The sequence below is a fragment of the Papilio machaon genome, chromosome 18, assembly GCF_912999745.1.
Source record: "Papilio machaon chromosome 18, ilPapMach1.1, whole genome shotgun sequence".
Classification (NCBI taxonomy): domain Eukaryota; kingdom Metazoa; phylum Arthropoda; class Insecta; order Lepidoptera; family Papilionidae; genus Papilio; species Papilio machaon.
Genome location: NC_060003.1, coordinates 2,461,004 through 2,486,230, shown reverse-complemented (window position 1 = coordinate 2,486,230; position 25,227 = coordinate 2,461,004). Strand labels below are relative to the sequence as shown.

The 25,227-nt window shown below is 34.3% G+C and overlaps 2 protein-coding genes across 3 annotated transcripts; one reads left to right on the top strand and one right to left on the bottom strand.

Annotated features, from left to right (window-relative positions):
* Window positions 1-1,601: 1,601 nt before the first annotated feature.
* Window positions 1,602-15,135, bottom strand: LOC106715497 (protein app1). 2 transcript variants are annotated; one of them, XM_014508797.2, is made up of 4 exons: window positions 14,879-15,135; window positions 13,476-14,350; window positions 12,577-12,810; window positions 1,602-2,008 (listed from the first exon to the last, which is right to left on the bottom strand). In XM_014508797.2, exons 1-4 carry the CDS (start codon window positions 14,895-14,897, stop codon window positions 1,694-1,696), a joined length of 1,443 nt encoding a protein of 480 aa, XP_014364283.2. In that variant the 5' UTR covers window positions 14,898-15,135; the 3' UTR covers window positions 1,602-1,693. The 2 variants fall into 2 exon arrangements, with proteins under 2 accessions (XP_014364283.2, XP_014364284.2); XM_014508798.2 differs by lacking the exon at window positions 14,879-15,135 and adding an exon at window positions 14,447-14,460.
* A 376-nt stretch (window positions 15,136-15,511) lies between these two features.
* LOC106715398 (F-box/WD repeat-containing protein 4-like) lies at window positions 15,512-24,895 on the top strand. Its single transcript, XM_045682150.1, has 8 exons — window positions 15,512-15,874; window positions 15,951-16,026; window positions 21,835-22,070; window positions 22,754-22,998; window positions 23,507-23,630; window positions 23,820-23,964; window positions 24,167-24,304; window positions 24,683-24,895. The coding sequence occupies exons 1-8, from the start codon at window positions 15,687-15,689 to the stop codon at window positions 24,848-24,850; spliced, it is 1,320 nt and encodes a 439-aa protein (XP_045538106.1). The 5' UTR covers window positions 15,512-15,686; the 3' UTR covers window positions 24,851-24,895.
* Window positions 24,896-25,227: the final 332 nt, after the last annotated feature.

Below are 25,227 nucleotides of genomic sequence, written 5' to 3'. Positions count from 1 at the left end.
AACATCATCTCCATGATTATTATACAAAAACAATAAAAGCAAATGGAAAATTAATACATAAAATAGTAAACCACACTTTGGTATGACAAAGTATGTGGATACCATCACACTGGAGTTAACAAGCGAAATATAATTGGTTTATAATTTTAATATTATCAGATCAATTCAAGACTATACACAACCCATATTTATATGTTTATAAACACAAATAAAGCATATACTGGAATTGTAATTAAAATATTAGGTATGTTCCTTGAATATCGATGTTTAGATATATCAAAACTTATTATATCGATAGTCAAATTGATAGCGAAAGCTACTCTACATATTGCCATAATATGAGATTTTTTTAGTATTCAAAATTAATCTTTAAACATTATGTCAGTGTTTATTACATGCTTGTTCTGTTGTTTGTAATTCAGCATGTTCTTTTTCACAACAAATTAAAAAAAAAGAAACAGAATAAGTCAAATTTCATAAAACTATCGATATTATTCCCATCTCTAGTAAAACACTGACTCCAGTACATGCTCAAGTTATAGACCATATTTGTATTTACAAAGTTACGTAATATTTTTCTCTTTGCGTTATTTAGAGCGATGACATTTCATGTCAAATGGTAATAAATCTAGTTAGAGTATACTTATGTTATATGGCAACACTGGTTATGAAGGTTCGACTCATTGTACTGCATTTAGTTGCCAGTTAAAAAATTAAGTCAATAAAAAGCATACGTAAAAATACATCATATGAATAAATATTAAATTCAATTTTTACAATGGCGCATAAATTTAAAAATATAACATTATTATGATAAGAGCAAGAATTTTATTATTACATAATTTATCGACATACTTTAAGCCTGGATAAGAGAGAAACCTCTAGGAGCGAGAAATATATCGCGATCCCTTGAACTCTCGCTTATCCAGATTCGACTGTAATTAATTTATCATATCTGTACAAGATTTTTTTTTTATTATTGCACATTGAACATAAAATAATAATAACATAAATCATAAATTTACATCGTATTCCTTTTTAAATATGAACATATCATTTTGAACATCGCGATGTTATGCGAAAAGATTTAGATGTTCAGTTTTAGGGTGGTATTACATTGAAATTTAACTAATCGATTCCTGATCGAACAATATTCATTTTAATAGACGTAAGTCTTATGTTACGAGATAAAATTGTTTTTAGTATTAGGTTTGATAGCACCTTTTTATTCATCTATAATAAATTGCGGAATTTTACATAAAATACATAATATGGGCGAAATAAAAAATAAAAACAATTGATATATGAAAACATACAACAATAATGTTTTTCATTTACACATGTATAGTTGTACATAATGTTGAACAAAATTAGAAAAGCTAGGAATCCCTATAAATCCTAAGCGGCTAAACTCGGTATGTATCCAACATTGCTATTTCGATTCGTAACACATAAATATCACATCGTTGCGTTCATTGGAATTAACATTTATACCTGAATGTTAACATATTACATATTATATTATATTTATATAAGTGATAATAATGTAAAAAGATGAATTATTCTATTTTATTTAATCTCTTTACATATTCCAATTCATAATAAAATATGTAGTTCCTAAAATTTACGTTTATATTTTGAACCGTTTTACCAGATAGAATAAACGCTTAGAAATTAAAATATTACACCTTATTCAACTCATTTGGACGTAATTCGCAGGAAATTGTCCTTTTACGCCTTTACACTCTCCGAAGTACCATTCTTCGTTCAATTTTTGCATAACTCGTATACTATCGCCTGTTGAAAACCGTAAATCACCGGTTTGTACTGGATCGAAGTCGTATAATGCGATCGCCTCACCAAGTATCGGTTTTGTTGCTATATCATTTGGTAAAGGCACCTTAATCTCCACGTAATTGGACGGAAAAAGACCTTCGACGCCATTTTTTAATCTTCCCGACAGCCACTCCTCGTTGACACGCCTTGTTAGAAAGATCTTTGAATTCGCCTGTAAGTAATAAAAAGGTGGAAATTAATATATTTTAATCTTACTTTAACTATGAATACCAAAGATGTGATGGATGGATGTTTGTTAGAAGGTATCTCCATAACGCCTGCATTGATCTGGATGAAATGTTATACAGATGTAGAACATTGTCTGGAAGTACATATAGGTTCCTTATCAAGTTTTTTTTAAATTCCGCGTAAAGAAAGCCGCGGGCGAAAACTATATTTAACTAGCTGTCGCCCGCGACTCCGTCCGCGCGCAGTTAAAAAATGGGGGGTTATGAAAAATAGATGTTGGCCGATTCTCAGACCTACTGAATATGCTCACAAAATTTCATGAGAATCGGTCAAGCCGTTTCGGAGGAGTACGGGAACGAAAACTGTGACACGAGAATTTTATATATTAGATTAAAGTACACCAAAAATCTCGTATTAATTTTGACATGACCATGACGATCCGAAGGCGTTTGTCGCTAAAATTCGTGCTAAAACCACCGTTCTTCAGAACGTTTCAACGTATGTATTATGTATTAATATAAACTTTCATGTCTAAAACTATGATATACCGACAGATAATTTTAAACCTGCTTTATCTTACACTTGTGGTTTTGCAGTAACTTGATGCAACATTATAATTCTATAAGATATCAATAATATCTTATTTTTAGCCGACTTCAAAAAGAATTTAGCAATTCGACTGTATTTTTTTTATGTGTGTTACCGCGAAACTCCGCCCCTGGTGGTCCGATTTTCTAGTATCATAACAACTGGTTGTTTTTAATTATCTGTTTGAATGAAAAAAAAACCACTTTGTGTTCTAACCGTATTTACAAATTAAATAAATTATGTAATATGCCAAGAAAAAAACAATTATCAGTTATAATAATTAATTGAATTCTTTATGAATGCATTAACCGTTATCAGTAGGTTGTTGACCAGAGATACTGCAATACTTAGCCATTTAATTGTTAATATTACACTTTTATCTTACTTCTTACTAATATTATAAATGCGAATGTTTAGATGGATGTTTGTTACAAGATATCTCCAGAACGGATCAACCGGTGGAAATTTAGCATACATGTAGAACATAGACTGGAAGAACATAGGCTACTAATTAAGTTTTAGTTTTTAATTCCGCGCGGACAGATTCGCGGGCGACAGCTAGTATTTTATTATTACTATTTATTGCATTACAGATTGACTATAATTAGCTATTAATTGACTTTAACACACAGATAGGGAAGGAGTTAAAGTTCAGTAAAATAGTGTTCTTCGGAAGGAATAGAAAATTTACACTAATTCTATACAGATTTCAACCTAAATATTTCGATTCAAAATTAGTAATATATTTAATCAGTAATCAGTAATATGATCAAAGGAAGCTAGTAATATGAATCACACAGATAATATGAATAATTACATAGATAAAAAACGATAACAAATGAAAAATTGTACTGATAAAGATGCAAGCAAAATACATTTAATACAATTGTTCTGTCATATTTATAAGATAACCTTTATCTTTTAAAAAGTCCTCAAATTTATTTTAAAACATACTTTCTAATAAATTAACTTTTACAAATTACTAAAAAAGGTACAAACGACATATGTATTAAGGATTGGAAATTTATTGCGACTATGCTTTTTTTGGGCAGGACCACGAAATAGTGACGTCATTTGTCTTTAATCTATAAGAAAGATAATTTTTTAAAAGATACAAAAGTTAACAACTGAATAGAAGATGGCAGGAGGCGACAAATCCGGCCATTGTTGTATTCGAGCCAAGAATTTATTAGACGGAAATAAAATCAATAATAATAAAAATATTTATTACCTACATATTATAAAATGAGTATCAATTGAATTAATGTAACGTAAACACTTTTGTACAGAACTATACTAAAGCCGGAATAGATCTCATCTTTTCTAAGACATTGAACAAGTTCAAGGTAAAGATAAATTTAACAAAGTACAAGGTGAAAAAAAATTAATATACTAAGGAACGCATATTTTGCCAAATTATGCAGATTAAGACGTTTGCGTAGGATTAAGTACGGAATAGTTTTGAGTTTTTGTTCTTGAACCGACGTAAAAAGAGTTGCCTTCCATTGTTTTATGCGATTTATGGTTGTCACCATAATGCACGTTTGCATTATTCTAGTTCAGCGATCGTAAACTGGATTCACTGGACCACTGAACTGGAATAATGTAATATGGGCATAAATTCTGTGAAAGTTATAATAGTTACTTATGTAAGATAGATGTTCGAATACTTCAACAAATTTATTTTTTATTAGATACTAGCTGTCGCCCGCAAGTCCGTCTGCGCAGAATTAAAAAAAAACATAGTAAGTAGCCTATGTGTTCTTCCAGACTATTTTCTACATCTATGCCAAATTTCACCAAGATCCGTTCAGCCGTTTCGGAGATACCTTGAAACAAACATCCATCCATCCATCCAAACATTCGCATTTATAATATTAGTAAGATAGTAAGATTCTATACGAGTTTCAATAATACGTATGTAAATATTGGTACATTTAAAAATCAGTTGTTAGTGGAAATGTTATTTTGATAGCGGCCGTCAGTTCCTGTGAATCATTGATACAGAGCGATGAATGGAAACAGACATTATGATAGTTTCACACGAGGACAGAGCAATAGGACAGGGCAGTACTGCCATTTGAATGCACAACGCAACGACAGAAGTGTTTTAAAAAAAGGTGCGTTTAAAAAAACTGAAACAGAGCAGTACTGCACTGTCCTACATATCTGTCTCATTGTTCTACCCTAGTATAAAATCGCATTATCGCCCCGGTATCGGCCCGACTGTGCCGCGAATTGGCGCCTACGCATTTGATAAAAATTACAACAACAAAAATAAAGTAAACGCCCCGCTGTAACGATAACACATGGCTGAATGTCGTACATGCGGCGTAATTCCATTGCGTCAATTGCATACGTAAAATATAAACTTATAAATGTAGGTTTCCACTCAGTCATATAAATACCTATTTTTATGTCGCTGCGATACTTTTTAAAAAGATTCATTCATGCTGAAAAAAGGTAATAATACGTTTTTTATAAATGTTTTGGCTGAAGAAATGCACAGTTATTCATATACTAAAAGTAGTCATCGTGAAGACATTAACGCAAATTACGTAAATAGGTGCTACCAACATAAGAAAATAATACAAGACGTGTAATAAGCCACGATTCTCGCATATTAGTGCAAATATGTATATTGTCCCAAGTCAGACTTCACAAGCGTAACATTTGTACAAATAATATGAAAGACCAACAGCTTTGTTCACTTAAAAAAAAATACTAATTTTATATATCTTCTGATATCTAAAACATAGACTAAATAATAAAAACCTTTACTTAAAATATATTGATTTAAAAATAAGAACAAAATCAGATTGTCATTGTGTACAATTTTGGCAGAGGCCACCGATGATGACCGCAATTGACCTTTGAAAACTTCAAAACAACACTAGTTTTTTTACGTCTAAATCTATGAGCATGAAAAACATTTCTCACAAACAACGTTATTCTTCTTAATTACTGCGGATATAAAAATAAACAACGACCTTCATACATTGCAAATTAAAGTCGACAATAGTTTATAAGAAAATAAATTGTTCTAGAATGATCCAGTCAAAAATAATATAATATTTTAACCTTACAAGATTTCGGTGCGCTGATAAGTGAAGTACCTTTGTTACTTATACCGTAATTCAAAAATTAACAAAGGTAGGAGTATTTACGTAACTTTGTGATTATTTAACAAACAAAAAATTTTGACTCCTTTTTTTACCTTTAAATACACCGAATTACGTTCAGATAAATGTTTTCAACTTTAGCCACAGAAGAGGGTCAATGACTAAAAAGAATCGACACTTTTACGAAGACTTAGCCTACTTTTTTAGAAACACGACACTATTGCAAATGTTTCTCAAAGTGAAAACCATTTTTTAGTTTTAACTAACGAAAAGCGATTCGACTGATTGAACATTGTTGAAACTACAACTAATTAGTACTTATAACATAGATCTGGTCAGGACTATATAGATATGAACATCAATGCACCATATAGGTTCCTAAACTAAACATTAACGTCTTACAACGTACAAGTTTTATAACAGATAATCATACTAATATTATAAATGCGAATGTTTAGATGGATGGATGGATTTTTGTTTGAAGGTATCTCCAGAACGGTGCATGGATCTCGATGAAATTTGGCATAGATGTAGAACATAGGAAGGACACATAGGCTACTTATTAAGTTTTTTTTTTTTAATTACGTGCGGACGGATGGCAACAGCTAGTTATACATAAATCAGATAACAATAAACGAAAGTCGATGATGGAATCCTCTATCTAACGAAATATTAGTTACAGAAATAGATTTCTGTAACTGTCACTGTCACTAGAGTGAATGATGAATGAATAATGTAACGAAAAACAAAAAACATAATTTGCAATCGATCTGAAAATAATAAACAAAATACTAATGATCCTAGAATCGTAATAAGTCTTTGTAGTAGTATATCTAAATATGCAGTACGTCAATAACACAGCAGCACAATTAGGCACAAGTTAAATTAACAAATGTCAGTACAATCAACTTAATATTCGTCAACATTAATAACACGAACCGACAGGAAGTGCATAATTTAATGAATTGACAAAAATTATTGCTCTTTAACTGCCGCCATATGCTTATAAAAACTATTGCAATGAAAAAGAAATACAGGATGTTTCCTATTTTACGGTAAGTCGATCGGCCCAACGGAATTTTTCCCATTGGGTAGATTGAATCCATTGAATTAATCGGACCAATGGAAATTTTCTTTTTGATTCTATGAACTCAATCGCAATATTTTTTTGTTCTTTGATTGATCGGTAGACTGATCGGCCCAACGGGAAACACTCGAAATATCTCCTCCAATTTGATTTTCATTAAAATTAAATTAGCATGAACGAAAATAAATTCAACTTTAGCAAAACAAGTCTATGCAAATTAAAGAATTGAAACTATGCAAACATTTGTAATTAAAGGAATTAGCAAAAAATAAGTGCCGAAAGTAGGTCGATGGTAATATTTGCTAATTGCAAATTATACGCTGATTTGCCAGAAATTTAGATCAGGCAATAATTTTACTGTACAAATGTGAATAAAAGATTTTAAAACTTGTGCTATGAAATTCATATAAAGTACAAGAACAAAACCAATTATTCCATTGGTTGCAACAATATAAACTTTAGTAGAAATGAAATAACCAAACATTTGTACAAATATTGGTTTCCAACATTCCAAACCTATAAAAGGAAAGAAAAGAAGGTTGAAATTTTTCAACCAATCAATATTGCAATTCCAAGCAAATCATAAGGTAAATTAGCATTGAATGTAAAGTGACGGTCGCTTGCATCAATTGAGGCGGGTGACACACTCATCAAGTGTTGTAAAGTGAATTCACATTAATCAGTACGTCCATGAACGGATATTATCATGTGTTTAGATAAAAAAAAAAAACGCGCGCAATGACCGGGATATTTCCACGAACTAACTGCTCCAGATTATAACCAGAACAACTATTTGGGAGAAGACATAAATTGTATTTACACGTGTTTTCGTTACTTACGATATAACATTGCTTTCAAAATCTGAATGAAATATTTTAATGTAACCTTATAACGGCACAGTCAAATGTCAGTATTCAGTGAGACGTATTCATTTATTTCCCGATTGTAGATTTAATAAAAGAAATATAGACCACAAAGTACTGTTTAAATCGTTACCCATAAATTACAACTTAAACTTTCGTTTTCAAATTGCCTAATTTTCTAAGGGTCCTAAAGTAACATAGACTCTTTGTAAGTTTAAACCAATTTATTGTAACTTGTAAAATATTATGACATCATTGCTACCAAATTAGTGCGGTGCAAGATTTCACCGAAGTTACCTTCATTGGTATTGTGGGGGGCAGGAGTTGAAGTTTATTCGAGTTCCATAGTATAGGTGAACGGACGGACAATGAGTCATAACCACAGAAGCAATATTAATAATATACTAGCTTTTACCCGCGACTCCGTCCGCGCGGAATAAAAAATAGAAAACGGGGTAAAAATTATCCTATGTCCGTTTCCTGGTTTTAAGCTACATGCCCAACAATTTTCAGTCAAATCGATTCAGCTGTTCTTGAGTTATAAATAGTGTAACTAACACGACTTTCTTTTATATATATAGATTAGAAAGCATTGAGACTTGACGGATTCTTAAGTGAAATGCCTTCGTGAAAATTAATTTTAAAACATATTCCAAAACGCTACAATAGATCAAATAATCTCAAAATAACGCTGAATTACCAAACTTTAGTCTTCTTACTGCCACTCTCAGTCGCTTTATGGCAAATTAAATTAACAATTTAATCTATGGATTTTTCTAGTTTCTCTAAGTGTGGCAGTATTTTAAGTTTAACAATCATTGGTACATGTTTCGATCGCGACTGTACTTTGAACAATGAAGATGTCAAGTCAGACCGAGCCGACACTCTATAATCGCTTTTCCTCTCAACGCCCCTCGTACAAGCTTCCTGTGACGTCAGCCAACAGGACTGTACCTATAGACTATGAAGACAAGATTCTGTCTATATTTGGTGTCTATAATTGGTATGCAATAACTGACTATTTCTCAATAAAGAAAACAGATATATATTTAAAATCATACGTCATACTAATATTATAAATGCGAATATTTGAATGGATGGATGTTTGTTTGAAGGTATCTCCGAAACGGCTCAACGGATCTTAGTGAAATTTGGCATAGATGTAGAGCATAGTCTGGAAGAACACATAGGCTACTTATTACGTGTTTTTTTAATTCCGCGCAAACAGAGTAGCGGGCGACAGCTAGTATACAATAATCGAATAATTAAATACCTAAAAACTAAATCAAAAATCCAAAGCGCTGGTCTCTTAAGAAGTATTTACAATTGGTCATATTTCCCGTATTACATACATATATCATAAATTATACATAAACATACAAAGTATAAAAAATACAAGATATATTAGGCATATACATTACAAGTTATATTTAGATAGTTACAACAGCTGACAGTCTAGTCACTAAGCGTGAGTTAAGTAACGTTGGCTTCGAATCCTAATAAATACTAATTATAATTAAGTTGCCGCTTATTAGCCGACTGACGGGTAATTTAACTGGTAGATAAAATCTGTATATGTTACACAAATATAATATGTTTTCTAGCAAGCATTCAAACAAGAAAAGATTTATCCAAATGGAAAATTACAAGATGACACTCGTTTTATTTTTAAACATCGTCATTAAACTCATCAAGTTTATTGTCCTTTTAACCTCTTCTCAGGTAAAAAGAAACAATAAACTTGAAATGTTTTAATAGATTAGTTTATTAAACAAATATTACGACCAACAAAGAAGCGCTTGAACTTGAAAACTAAGTGTATTCGTATATTATTGTCTCCGTCATTGTTTTCGAAAAAAAAAAAACACTGAAATAACAGTATACAGTCAAAATCTGTTATAACGACATCGAAGGGACTACTCATATTGAGTCGTAAAAACCGATAGTCGTAACAACCGGTGACAGGTATTAATAGGAAAGATATGTAATAACATTCAGCCAGGACCTGTGATTTTGGTCAATTTAATCGGTATGTTGTTCTAAACGATGTCGCCATAAACGGTTTTGACTGTATTTTCGTTTAAATGTTTCGGCAGTGGATATTGACAGTAAGGCGTCAAACATACAAGTATGCGTCAGTAGAAAATTAACACATATAGTGCAATACATCTTCTATAATTAGATAAAGACTTGGCTTCCAGCCACGAGAAATATTCTGTCAAAACAAACCACTGTTTAGGCGTAGAGTCTAGAATATTTACACACTAAAAATAATTACTACTAGATATTGATTTTCCAGAATCTAATATATAAAATTCTCGTGTCACGGGGTTCGAACTTGAACTCCTCCGAAACGGCTTGACCTATTCTCATGAAATTTTGTGAGCATATTCAGTAGGTCTGAGAATCGGCCAACATTTATTTTTCATACCCCCTCCCCCCATTTAGTTTTTTTTTTCAACTGCGCGCAGACGGAGTCGCGGGCGACAGCTAGTTTTAGTATAAAAACTACTGAACAATTTCTTAAAACCCTTTCACTTATAGAAAGGTTTCTTATCTGCGAGAAATCTGACTATATGCCACAAAATAGATTTCTCATACTAGTGTACATCCCATATTAACGAAATGTGCGACAGTATATTTTTATTTGTCTATCTTTCTATTATCCTTTTGTATTAACAACATACATGTTTTCATTGTTAATAACCAAATAGCACGTTTAACGGTCTTTTAACGTCACGAATACAAGCCAACGAATCGGTTCCGCATTTTGTCATATCTATACTAGGTCACAAAACTAACGTATTGTCAGCGTTGTAACTAAAGAAGTAGATAAAATAATATACAAAAACAAATGCATATGGAATATAATTAAGTAGGATATAGTTTAGTTGTAAGATAACAGGATGTTTTATATTTTTAGGTTCTTGAAAATGTATCTAATTATAATGTATTGTAATGATTTATATTTTCATATTGATTTTTCAAATTATTTGAAACTGAAGAGTAAAGTGATAAATTATAATTATTGTTTTTATAATTTACTAGCTATCGCCTGCGCCTTCCGCGTGGAATTAAAAAAAGTTAATAAGCAGCCTATGTGTTCTTCCAGACTATGTTCTACATCTGTGCCAAATTTTATCAACCTCCGTTGAGCCGTTCCGGAGATACCTTTATACAAACACCCATCCATCACATTTACTAAATGGCTTTTGTTTTTTATCTTCTGAATTTAAATGTCACGATTACTAATAAGCATAAAAAAAAAAAAAAAAACAATTGTTAAAAGTAAAAATAATGCACAAAACATTATTGAATTACTTAATAAGTGAGATAAATAAAAAGGTCATAATATAGAACAATACGATTACACAATATTTTGTCTTTAAATATTCATTTGACTTCACCCATTATTGTAAACCATTTTTATTGGTTTTATGCGCAGCTTTGCCCAGAATACTTATTTACTACTTGTTAGAGATCATCGAATGTACAATAATATGCTGTCACAGTTTGCAAGATTTTTTTACGTGTTAAATATATCATGTGTCTTTTTTGAAACTCCTACCAAAATTATCTATTAAGAGGTTATGGTATTAAAGACTGAAAGTCAAAGAAATTAATATAATATTTAGTAAAGTATTATATATTATAAGTATATAAGATTTTATATAGTTCGTAAAAATAATCGCAGACATTCCAAACACCCTGTATCAACAACTTTAGTCTCTTTAATTTCCGTACCGTACGTTTTTCTTTTTGCTTCCTGTATCATACAATTCCAGACCCAGCATATTATATTTTACATAACAAATAAACACGGCAATGACAATACATGATCATTTATATAAATACTAGCTTTTACCCGCGACTCCGTCCGCGCGGAATAAAAAAAAATAGAAAACGGGGTAAAAATTATCCTATGTCCGTTTCCTGGTTCTAAGCTACCTGCTCACCAATTTTCAGTCAAATCGATTCAGCCGTTCTTGAGTTATAAATGGTGTAACTAACACGACTTTCTTTTATATATATAGATTTGTTACAAATCACAAATGTTTTTATAAATAAAGCAAGCTAACACAACACAAGACTAATGGTCTGTATATTTCAAAAATTACTGAAACTATGATTTTACACTGACCAGATGCAGTTAAAAAAATGTAAATTTGACATTTGACCTTTTTGGTTATCGTTCTCCTAACCAACGGGAATTTACAAAAATAAATGAATAATAATTCTTTGAAAAGTCAGAAATGTGCCAAAATTGTGCCACCACTGCATTCTAGTGATGTAAATACTTAGTTACCAAAAACAGACTAATCACGAAACGTTATAAGCAATTTAGCTTACGCTAATGCTTCACGATTATTTTACAATACAAACGATTTGAATTCATTGCCTAAAGTACTGATTGCGCGATCGCGATCCTATATGGAGCGAAGTTAAGGTGTTGCGCATATGTATTGATGCGTGTGCGCATGTAACGCAAATTTCCATGTTACCACGAAATGTTATTATTTAGTACATTATCATACATATTAGAGATAAGCTACATGAATAACGATTAACTAGGTATGGTGAACTAAAGTTTATTTAAAATCTAGAACATCAAATCTAGATTAGAGACATTACATTTTTAACGATGATTGTTCCCACAAAAAGACTGAGTACAATATACGCGTTATAAAATCTATAAAGCCAATACTACACCACGACTTAGCTAATATTCTCTATTGATTATTCATGATATTAATTATCATAATTCAGACATTAACCAAGAAATCTAAATTCAAAGACATTTTAGAGCACGCTATAAGTTATACCATTGACCTTGTCCGAGATTCGTTCACACGCTAGACAAAGGTGAGTAAAATAAAGAAAAAAAACTTACCGAAAAACATAAATCCTCTTCATGATCTGTGAAATAGTCGAATAAAGCGATCGCGTATGGTTGCGTATCTTCTATATTTTCGAGCATGTTCTCAGATAAGAAATCTTGGACGTCTTCGGGCCAGGTCGGGTCGTCGTCGACCACGGGCGGCGGTGGTGGTGGTATCGTCGGCATTGGGGGTGACGGTTCCCTCTCCGGTGAACTTTCGTCATCCCAACTGAATGGTTTCGACTCCTAATATAAGGAAAGAAATTAAAATATATAGTGGCTGAAGGAATGTTTGGTGGGTAGATAGTAAAAAATAAGCTTAAGAAAAAATGGGTAGAAGAGTGGTAGAAGTGGGTAAGCATCTTCAACAAGGTTGCAGATGTATTACCATGCCTAATGGACAAGGGAAATGACAACGAAAAAAATCCGTTAAGTTATCTACCATTACGAATTGTGCAACACAATATTTTAATGTTGTATTGGAGATCCATTTTTCCAGTTTTAAGTTTACTAACATTTTTGTTTGCCATAGTAATTTGTTTTATATAAATAATTAATACATGAATCACTCTATCTATAGCAGAAAACTATATGAAAACCCATTCACTATACTATAAATAATAATTACAAATGAATGGATGCATGTTAGTAAAACAATGAAAAATATATTGAAGAAAAACACAACTGAATAAACTGTTTACATAACTTAGGACAACTTCATATCTATAATATTTTTTATAAGAACAATCATAATTTATGAAATGAAATCAAATTAATCAGAACTTAATAAATTGCAAATTTAATTGTTAATTCAAAAAATTAAGAGCTTTTTATGTACACAAACATCAAAATTTAAAGAAATGGTTAAATACAAGCAATGAGTGAGAATATAACATATATCTATTACTTACGAAATCTCCAAAGCCACTGCTAATCTTCTGTATAGGGACAGTTGTGTTCACATTCATAAAAGAAGGTGCCATATTATTTATTGTACTTTTCAATATTGCTGAGCTATCAGGTGGTTTAGGCCTGGCGGGTTTCGCTCGTATTATTGTTGGCCCTTTAAACACAGAACCCTGAATATTGCTTGTTGAATCATAAATATCACGATATATCACCGGTTTTTTCATAATAGGCGGCTTTGTTAAAGGTTGGGGTGAGAACGGATCTGCTATGAACAAATCTTCTAATGTATCTTCTTTATGTATTTGCTTTCTATTGTTTAAGAATAAATCGAAATCATCTTCGAATCCACTCTCAGGTTGAGAAACGTTGCCACCATTAAAGTGATTATGATGATTTGTTGACGTAGTAGCATCTGAACCAAAGCTGTCAACACTGAGACCGTCACTGCTAGACCGTGTGGTGAACGTTGGTGAGCTCGGTGGTGATGAAAAATCAATCAATGCTCCAGTTTGCACATTCCTCGTTTCGCATTTGGGAAACATTTTATTAGTGTCTACTTCACTTCCAAAATCTGTGTTCACGATATGTTGTTTCACTGTTGAATTTTGTGTCACTGTTTTACTTTTACGTGATAGAAGTGATGAAAGAACTGTTGGTTTACGGATGAAGTGGGAAGGTTTAGCTGGAATATCCGGCTGTCTGGAGAGCTTTGGTGGTGGGGGGCGAGGTGGAGGCTTCTTTTTCTGTGCAAACTGTGGTGTAGGTTCAAAGACATCAGCTCCGAAGGGATCATCATTCCAATTGGTGACAGGTGAGTAGCGATTCACACCATTTAGCGGTGGAACTGAAGGTGCTGGACGTAAGGGACCCTTCATACCTGTTGACAAATTACTTACATTAAAAAAAAATCTAAAATTTTCTATTCTAGTGATTTATTAAAGATTTAATAAGTATATGTTACTATGATCATTACCTTAATCTTTTAAACACACAATAGGTATGTAATAATTCCTTGATTATATGTGAAATTAATTTCTATAGTTAATTTTAACTAATAGAAATTTACACTAAATAAAATAATATATAATTATTAAATCAATTAAGCAGACTGTCTTCACAGCTGAGTTATTCAACACTAAACTGTCATACAAACTTAGCACAGGCCGAGATAAAGCACTGATAACGTCGAGAACCACCCACTGACGTACAGCATTGCATTTGTTAGTATCAATGTATCAGTGCTTGCAGGTACCTGGCACCAAAGAGAACGGCCTTGATAACATACGCCGTAAAAATGCACAAAGGAATTTAATCCTTTATTACCTTTTCCAAAGTTATCCCACTAAATTATATTTAAAATTAATAAACCCATAGAAAATGTGGTGTAAAAACCTTAAATACATACCGTGCTTAAACAAGTCCATTTTTAAGTTATTTACGTCTCTAGCTTGACGGTTACTTAGCCAACGTTCATTTATAAATTCTACCCGGTAATATGAATAATTAAAAAAATGTTACTTTTAATAGTTACTATAAGTCCTAAAACAAGAAAGGAATGAATAGATACAAAGCTAACATCCGTGTAAACAGTTAAAAATGCGTAGGCAATGCGCCAAGCGCCAACCAGCAGTTTTCTTAATTTCTTATAAGATGACTCACTGTCAAGTGTCAACTGTCAGTGTCACCGTCACTTTCAAACTTAAAGTCAAAATACTTCAGGCAAAAGCATGATGCATCGTTCGACTTACGTTGTTTGCATGTTAAAAAAACAAGCATTTCAGAGGGAGTAAACTATCTGAGATTTTAAAACAAATTATAATGAATATTGTTTGTATAAAATAAGTCATTTAATCATAAATCAAAATTAACTGATACGCTTGAAAAATAAAAATAGACACAATTAAATGATAAACTTATTTCAGAGAAGTTTCAAAGTTACTTTTTCGATCAGTTGTTCAACTGTCATTGTCATCAACTGTCAAATCACAAAACCAAAAAACATTCCTCCAAACTCCAAATTGAAAAAAAAATAGGCAATGTCAATGATTGGTTATATTATTTTACCGTTGTTTTCTATTTATAGTACTTATTGGAGAAATAAAATTACTTTTTATGTACATTGTTCTGATGAAAAATAGGAATTACGTCTAAGCTGAGAGAATCTTAGAAATCATCGCTTCATAATGTTGTGAAACAGATAACAATTTATCAAGATGTATGGGATAACGTTATTAGAATTACCACTTGATATTTTAGCAAAAATATTCAGCATTTTACATGAAAGTGACCTTTCTAATTTGATACTCACATGTAAGACATTAAAGAACTTTATTCTGCAAGATAATACCATTTGGAGAAGCATAGCTAAGAAGAAATTAATAATACGAGATCCTCTAGCCAGGTACAATATTCTCCTTGTTATTGATTCACTTTTGTTATTCATTGACTATTGATTGATTTTATTACAAAATTTTTAGTGTCCCTGATTCTCGAAGTTGGTATAACAGATGTCGAATTTCTCATAATTGGTGTAAAGGAATATTTAAAAAACAGGTAGGAGTTTAGTTGTCTATTTATTTTACCCTATAATCTAAATCTGAAATTATGTTTTAAACATCTGTGGCTTTTTTTCTTTTCGGGTGACGTCGAGTGTGAACACAAGTGTCTTCGAAGTTTCCCGGTGTTTTTTTTGATAATATTCGCCTATTTGCTGTTGACTTGCGCTACTAATTCGTGTTGGTGTTGGTATATATCTACCGTGAGTGTAAATATATTGTGTTTGTTCTATTGTTAATAGGTAAGAATCATGGATGACCCGCACGATCCCGGGGGAGGTTATATAGGATCATGTGCGCCCCACTCGCAAAATAATTCCTCTCAGATGGATATTGATTCGCCCAATCCCAGAAAACGACCACCACAGACTGAGGAAAACATTCCCCCTAAAAAAACTATTACAAACCCTTCACAAACTTCGCCGTCGATTCAGTCTACGTACACACATCCCGATTTTGTAGAACGTAAGACCTGTTACTCCGAAGGTGACATTGCCCCTTTTCTAGTCCACGTTAGTAAAACGGTAACAGATGTGTCTGCCGGCACCACCTTGAAACCCATCAAATTCGGACACTTTCTATTTAGGAACAGCATAAAAAATATAATTCAGGATGGTGTGAAACGCATTGGCCGCAACAGGGTTTCAGTGGAATTTAAATCTGCTGCTGCGGCTAACACTTTTCTAGAACACCCTGCACTTCAGTCGGCTAAATTTGAAGCTAACATCCCATCTTATAATGTTACACGAATGGGAATTGTGCGTGATGTACCAGTAGAATGGACTTTAGAGGAGCTGGTCCAATCGGTAGAAGTTCCTGCTGGCTGCGGCGCAGTCATTAAAGCACGCCGCCTGAACAGGAAGAAGATAGAAAACAATATTCCTACCTGGATACCTACCCAATCTGTAGTCTTAACCTTCTCTGGTCAAAAGCTTCCAAAGCGTATTTTCTGCTTTTTTACTTCCCTCCCTGTTGAAGTATATGTCCTCCCTACTATCCAGTGCAACAAGTGCTGCCGATTCGGCCATATTTCAACGCAGTGTCGATCCGCCCCTCGCTGCTTTATTTGCTCCCAACCCCACGAAGGAATTACCTGCTCGAAGTCATCCCCACTATGCCTGTTCTGCTCCGGCCCCCACTCTGCCACTGACACATCCTGCCCAGAGCACAGTCGACAAAAATCAATCAAATTAATTATGTCACAGGAAAGCATCTCATATTTAGAAGCATCAGCTAGGTTCCCGCAGGTGAGTAGATCATTTGCCGATACTGCTCGAATGACTCCACCATTTATGTCTACGTATCCTCAAACAGCTCACTCCGACCCCTCTCAGCCACTACATTCCATTTCTCAACCCTCTTCTTATAAGAAGACTATTACTATAGCCCGACGCCCTCATTCTGCTACCCTAAACCCAGGCTACGACAGAGAAGCCCACCGTCATATTGTAAATACACCACCTTCTACCACCCCCGATGGATGCGCTTTGTTATCCCCCAACCCCCCTCAACAAGAAAATCTATTAGAACTTCTTTTATCCACCCTCATCAACATCATTTCGAAAATGAATGACGTGGCCCTACCGAACAATGTCTACCAAAAATTGACTCAGCTGATCTCCATTTTCAACAATGTCCCCAACAATTCTACAATGGAACTGTCGCAGCATTAAATTAAAAAAAGCTGAACTGATCTTCCTCATAAATAAACATAACCCCTTGATTTTTGCTGTCCAAGAGTCACGCCTACTCCCGGGCTCACGCTTCAGAGTCCCTGGTTTTGCCTGCCTTCGTGATGATAAAAACAACGGAAAATGCGGTAGCTGCATTTTAGTTTCGAAATCCATCCCATATTCTCAGTTGACCCTACCTCCACATGACAGTGACCGTTTCAATGTAGTGGCTGTTAGAACTTTAGATATATCATTTCTATCCGTTTATATACCGGATCCTAACATGTCCATTCTAACAAATCTATTCTCAATCATTGGTGCCCTCCCCCCACCTGTTGTTGTATTGGGTGACTTTAACATTCACCACACTTCATGGGGTTGTTATCATAACGATTCCATATCCTCCGCCTTTCTTGACCTAGTTGATGACTATAATCTCTGCATCCTCAATGACGGCTCCCCCACTCGCAGAGTACTCCCTGGCCAGAACCCAAAATCCGCTGTAGATCTTTCTCTATGCACTCCAGCCATCTCCACACGCCTCACATGGTTTACGTTGTGCAATTCGCATGGCAGTGACCATTTCCCCATCGTTATGTCCTTTCCTGACTCTTCTAATTATATATCCCCCCCTTGTAACCCTCGACTTAAATTTAATTTATCTAAGGCTGACTGGATTCAGTTCTCTCAGTCTGTTGACGCTCTTTTGGCTAATCTTTCTCCAGTGTCCCTTGAGAACACCCATTATGCTTACACTATCTTTAGGAATGCTTTACTTACAGCAGCAGAGACAACAATTCCTACTAAAAATGCTTCTAGGGGTAAAATCCCATCACTTCCTTGGTGGGACTCTGACTGTTCTAATTTATGTAAACAACGTAAAGATGCCGAGAAGGAATACGCGTTACACATGTCTCCAGCTAATTACATTAAATATAAAGAAGTAGCTGCAAGGACAGTCAGAACACTATCCGAACGAAAGAGACTGGGCTGGAACATGTTTTGTGAGTCTCTTTCCCCCAGTTCCCGCCCTTCATTAGTCTGGAAGAATGTCAGGAGATTTCGCGGATCTGTATCAGTAGATCACAATTCTTCTTCCAACGACCCATCGGTTTGGATCGATTCATTCTCATGTCGACTTGCTCCCCCTTACGTCCCCACCTTAGCTGAGTTCTCTTCCCTCCCCCCTCCGCTCTCATCTACTCATGATATTCTTGACGCCCCTTTTTCACTGGACGAACTCACTACAGTTTTGGAGTCTCTTAAGGACTCGTCCCCGGGAGTTGACGGAATACCTTATTCATTCATTGTTAAATGTAGCCCTACGTCCAAATTAATTTTTTTAAACATATTAAATAATATTTATTCTTTAGGAATCCCCCCAGATGAATGGAAAACACAAATAATCGTCCCTATCCTCAAGCCAGCGAAACCTAGTAACGAGTCAAGTAGCTACCGTCCCATCGCCCTATCATGTACCATGAGTAAAATTTTAGAACACCTTGTTAAAAATAGATTGGAGTGGTTTGTGGAGAGTAGAGGCATCCTTCCTAAAAGTCAATTTGGCTTTAGGAAGGGATTAAGCACCATGGATAGCGTAGGTTGCCTTGCAACGGATATACGCATTGCTTACTCTAAAGGAGAGTCCTTGGTCGGGGTGTTTCTTGACATTGCATCCGCATATGATAATGTCCTTCTTCCTATACTCAGACAAAAAATGATCCAGCTGAGTATACCAGAGAAGATGGTTAACTTCATATTTAATTTATTCTCCGCTAGAGCCATTTTAATTTCTTCCCAAAACTCTTTACTTCCTCCTAGACTTCTATGGAAGGGCCTCCCTCAGGGATCAGTTTTAAGCCCACTACTATACAATTTGTATACCTACGACCTAGAACTTTCCGTAAATTCATTTTGCAACGTACTACAATACGCGGATGATTTGGCTCTATACGTCTCAGCCAAGGACTTAGGGGATGCCTCTGCTCGCCTCAACTCCGCTATTAACTATCTCCATGACTGGTTAGGTAATCATGGTCTATCCCTTTCAGTTGAGAAGAGCAGTGTAGTGACATTCTCTCGCATGCGATCTATTCCCGACGTCATTATTTCATTTGATGGAAAAATATTCCCAGTGCGAAACTCAGTAAAATTTCTCGGGGTCGTTTTTGACTCGCGTATGACCGGTGTCCAACACATTAATCACATCATCAAAAAGTGCGAAAAGAATATCCATATCCTTCGTTCCCTGTCAGGCGTATGGTGGGGATCACATCCGTACACACAAAAGCTATTATATAACGCTTTGGTGCGCAGCCATTTTGATTATGGCACCCACATTCTAGAACCCTGCAATAAGTCTGCCTTAACCTCCTTAGACAGGGCCCAATCAAAGTGTCTGCGTATCATAATCGGAGCAATGAAGTCCTCTCCCATCAACGCCCTTCAGGTCGAATGTGCAGAACCTCCGTTGCACTTGAGGAGACAGTACTTATCGGACAGATTCATTTACAAAATTTTTCAGCTTTCCAACCACCCCCTTATTTCAAAGTTACATACTCTTTCAGAACACATCTCTTCCAGCAGTTACTGGAGACATAAGTCCCACCCAGTCCTCTTCACTAGTTTTGTTAGATTTATCAGCCTCCCCTGTCCCGTCTATCAATGTAGGTTAAATCCTTTATTTCTTACATCCTATAATGCAATTCCATACCGCCCGGACATCGTTCTAAATATCGGAATAAACAAAGACGACCCCGATGCAAACGCCAAATTTAACTCTGTCGTTAATGATAAGTGGAATGGTTGGCATACTATGTTCACTGACGCATCAAAAATAAGAGCTGATGGCTGTGTAGGCTTCGCTATCTGGATACCGGAGTACAACATCATTTTAAACTTTAAGTGCCCCCCTCAAGCCTCGATTTTTACAGGGGAGGCGCTAGCTATTCTTGAAGCCTTGATGTTTATAGAATCACATAAGCTTCACAACACGGTGATATTCACTGACTCTAGAAGCTGCCTACAGGCTATCCTTGCAAACCAATTCAGGTCCAAGTCAAAATTCCCTTTTGTTCTGAATATCAAAGAAATTCTTTTTCGGTGTCACGTATCTGGCATAAAAGTCACCCTAGCTTGGATCCCGGGACACAGCGGTATAGTGGGTAATGAGGGTGCTGATCAGTGTGCTAAAGATGCCACGAAAACCGGTAGTGATACTCATTATGCAACCTATGCACAAGATCTAACGTCTCTAGCTAAGGATGATCTTATATCATGCTGGAATGAAGCGTGGAACCTTTCGAAACGCAATAAAGGCAAACATTACGCGGATGTTCAAGACTCACTGCTCGCTCGGCCTTGGTTTTTTAAATATAGAAAAGCCAACAAGAGGGTCACGTCCACAATATGCAGGTTAAGGCTAGGCCACGCTTGTACCCCGGTTCACCTAGCTAAGATAAGGGTCAAGGATAGCTCCCTCTGTGAATGTGGGCTTGAGGAGGGATCAGCAGAACACATTTTCTTTAACTGTCCTAGGAGACCGTCCCTTTACGAAGCGCTACCGGACACTATCCCCAGACCGACGAATTTCAAATCTTTGTTAGGCCTCGTACATACTCCTTTTGTAAATATTTTATGTGAATATGTTAACCAGAATAACATTAGACTATAAGTTGTTTGTCTTTACTAACCTTCTAACAATCTGTTTTGTTATATATATTGTTTGTCTTGTTTTAGGTAAGTAATTCAACAGTCGATTACTTTGTCAAATAATTATAATCAAAATTGATGTGACCTTGTGCAATCACGAAACCCACCCAATAAACAAGAGCCCACACCTAAAGACACCTGGATTCAGTCAAAACCACAGACCAAGCTCTATGAACTGGATTTTGGCGAAATCAAAAAGGACCGCCATTAAAAAAGAAATTGAATTGAATTGAATTAAACATCTGTGATTTAGTATAGATACCATCTCATATTAAAGACCAAAACATTTACTCTGTATGTCCATTAGTATTTCCTTGATCTCTGAATAGCTGAAGCCTTCAAATAGCTTTTTACTTTACATGGTATCAATCCAAAATTATTTTATCTACAACTACATTTTATATCCAAAAACTTTTTTCTAGAGAGCACTTCACTATGATACACTTTATATACCATGGCTCGAGTTACATAAATCACAAATACTGCTATTGGCACTTGGTTCAGATATGTTCTGCTTTCCAACAGACAGAAAAGGTTCACCAAACTGTAGGACCAGTCTCTGGTCTCTACATGTGCCCATTGTAAGGAGATATGATATAAGAACCAATGATATATCAAGATTTGTCATCAGAGATAACATATTACTATGTGGAAACAGGTAAATTAAAATGAAAATTGTTATTAAGATGCAATGTGTAATATAAAAAAGGAATAGTGAATGTTAATTTAAAACTATCTAGTATTATTTAAAAAATACTTAACCTGATTTTATTGGCTACATAGTCATATAAATATGACCTATATTATTGTTATAATAATTTTCATTTTGTATAAGAATTACAAAAATCAAAATTTTTTATATTACAAGGTGGCAAACAAGCAAGCGGCCACATGAATCGCTGAAATGGCGAAGCGACCACTGCCCATAGACATCCGCAATTACAGATGCATTACCTACCCTCAATCAACGAAGGAGGGGATGCACAAAAAGAGAATATTTAACCTTCCAACATATTTCCTCCTCCATCAAATCTTTAGTTATTCAGAACAATAAGTTGTTTCTCTTTTATGTTACTGGAAAAGACAATTAGTATAATAACTTTCATTCTATCTATAAATAAACAAATACATAATTTATTATATTATATTCTACTAGCTGTCGCCCGCGACTCCGTCCGCGCGCAGTTAAAAAAAAAAATGAAAAATAGATGTTGGCCGATTCTCAGACCTACTGAATATGCTCACAAAATTTCATGAGAATCGGCCAAGCCGTTTCGGAGGAGTACGGGAACGAAAACTGTGACACGAGAATTTTATATATTAGATTATTATACTTTTCAGAGATGGATCTGCAGCTGTTTTTCTATTAAACAATCCAAGAAAGAAGCCATCTTTACTCTGTCATATTGATGATTGCCATCAGAATGGTGAAGTGGAAGTGACAGCTATTGAAGGAATTAAGACTGAAGATAAATTATGTTTGCTGACGGGTTCATGTAAAAGTTCAGAGCTTTGTTTATGGTCTTGGAACTATTCGGAGGATAATTATGACCATTTATATGACAGGATGCAAAATGCAAACAGCAGTAAGTTTTAATTTTTATATTTTAGCTAGCCTTTAACTTTCTTGATCAAAAAAATGCTAACAATAAACAGAAATTCCTAAATATAGTCCCAATCTTGTGGTAGTTTTTTGACATTGACAGGTACACCTACAAGTTTTAGGATGAACAAAAACTTCTGAAAGTTGTCCATGTTGCAACTTCAAGCAATTTATTTGCATGTGACCTGACTAGTAGCAGTAATTCCGTACTATATAAATTGATACAACCAAACAGATTAGCAAAATAACCTACATGTTTTAACATTATGCGTGATATTATTATGGAATTTGAAATTATGAATATGGCAACATTACACCATGTTTGCTGCCGCTCCCTCGTTGATCAAAATCTGACTCTGTCAAAAGATAACATTGCTATTTCACATATTTTCCGACTGCGACAATTTCCTTGTGGAACTATACATAAAATCTTAGTTTAAATATTATTTGGTGATTAAATCTTTATGTTTTCTTTTGGTTTTCATTTACAGAACAGACAATACAAATTCAGTCTGAAGAAGTTGGTATAAAATGCTTATCTATGAATAAAGCAAATAACAAACTTGCTATTGGCTTAGCTGGCAACACTAAACCACTTTTATTGGATTGCCAGATGTAAGTTTTTCATCTTATAAATAAAGATATGTATAGAAAAAAACATTTCACATATCGGTCAGATATCTGTAAAGATGCGTTTTTTTTAAAACAATAGAGGAGGAGAATTAAGAAACAATATTGGATTTTACATAAGAATGACCTAGACTGTAGACTGAGCTGAATTAAAGAAAAAAAACTGTATTCCAGGTGTGCCTTACAATTACCTATTGATCCAAGTCTAAATATGAAAAGAGATGCAGTCAAAGACATTACATGGCACAATGAGAACACAATAGCATATGTGTCACATGCAGGAAGAATGCAACTCCTGGATATTCGAACTAACCATGTGGTAACTTACAATTGTTTGTTAGCCTTTTAAATTGTAAATGGAGCTAAGGTCAAATAAAAAAAGGTTCTAAAAGATAATTTTTTATACGGCAACATTTTACTATAGCTAATCTATGTAGGTGTTGAAAATGTTGTTTTTTTTTTTTAAAACGAGGTTAATACAAAGGACTTATATTTTTGTTTGATGTCAGTTTATTTTGTAGATTTACAGAAATATGGATCCATTTCATTCATCATTATATTGCCTCAAGTCTGATGGCAACAATGCATTGATAGCAGGCGCCTCAGAATTTTCACGCTGCGTATTATTTGATGACCGTCAACCTGGAAGACATGTACAGGTAAACACACAATTCGCCGTTCTATCAAATTTGTGTTTTTGATGTGAAACATCTATAGGCTCACTTGTAAACCGAATTGTTGGCATGGCGACGGGTCGCCACGTTATACTTAGATATACATATATATATTTTATGTGTAGTAGAGTGTACGGTGTGGCGACGGGTCGCCACTCTATACTGAGGTATACATATATATATATATATATATATATATATATTATTTTAATAATATTATCTTTTATGCATATTACTTGTACACACGCGATGTTTCACATCTGCCAGGCGTCCCATGACGACTCACATTTTTTATTTGTTTTATTTATTTGGTAAAAATATAATAACTGAAAAGTTCATTTGAATAATTCTATCTTTATCCAGATGTATTTCACCCAAAAGAACGCCTCGCCAGTTTATAGCTTGGTCTTCAATTCAACGAAACTGATCGCGGCGGCTGATCGCAGCATCGGTCTAGTGGACTTTGACGTAAACTCTTCAGTCACAAGAAGATACGACTATTCTGACGTTTTTGAATTTGTAAAAAGATGAAAATTATTTGCAAATTTATGAACACACCATTTATAAATTGATATTACTGGATAATATATTTTAGTTAACTCTTGTAATGTCTTTTATTTACTTTTAATAATAACATGGTTATTAAATCTTCCATGGAGCTCGAATTTACTTCTGTTTTAAAGACCTGTACCTGTATTGTATTGTACCTGTATTCACACATATTGTAGTCTGTCCGTTGACAAAAAATAACGTAAAGGATGCCAATATTCTTAATGCGTTTTAGTGCAGTGGAGTTCTAGGGTTAGAACAAAGCATGGATTGACGGATACGGTGGTCATAAAAGGTCCACTTAATTCTTTAGTTATGCAAAAATATACTCTGGTGCACGACTGAATATCTTTTTTTAT

Bases quoted from the DNA above. Each gene is read 5' to 3' on its own strand.
- LOC106715398 (XM_045682150.1), top strand. From the start codon at position 15,687: ATGTATGGGATAACGTTATTAGAATTACCACTTGATATTTTAGCAAAA. The intron at 22,071-22,753 runs GTAAATTAAAAT...TATACTTTTCAG, and splicing joins ATATTACTATGTGGAAACAG to AGATGGATCTGCAGCTGTTT. The intron at 23,965-24,166 runs GTAACTTACAAT...TTTATTTTGTAG, and splicing joins ATATTCGAACTAACCATGTG to ATTTACAGAAATATGGATCC.
- LOC106715497 (XM_014508797.2), bottom strand. The intron at 12,811-13,475 runs GTAAGTAATAGA...TCCTTATATTAG, and splicing joins GCAGTGGCTTTGGAGATTTC to GAGTCGAAACCATTCAGTTG. The intron at 2,009-12,576 runs GTAAGTTTTTTT...TATTACTTACAG, and splicing joins AAGAGGATTTATGTTTTTCG to GCGAATTCAAAGATCTTTCT.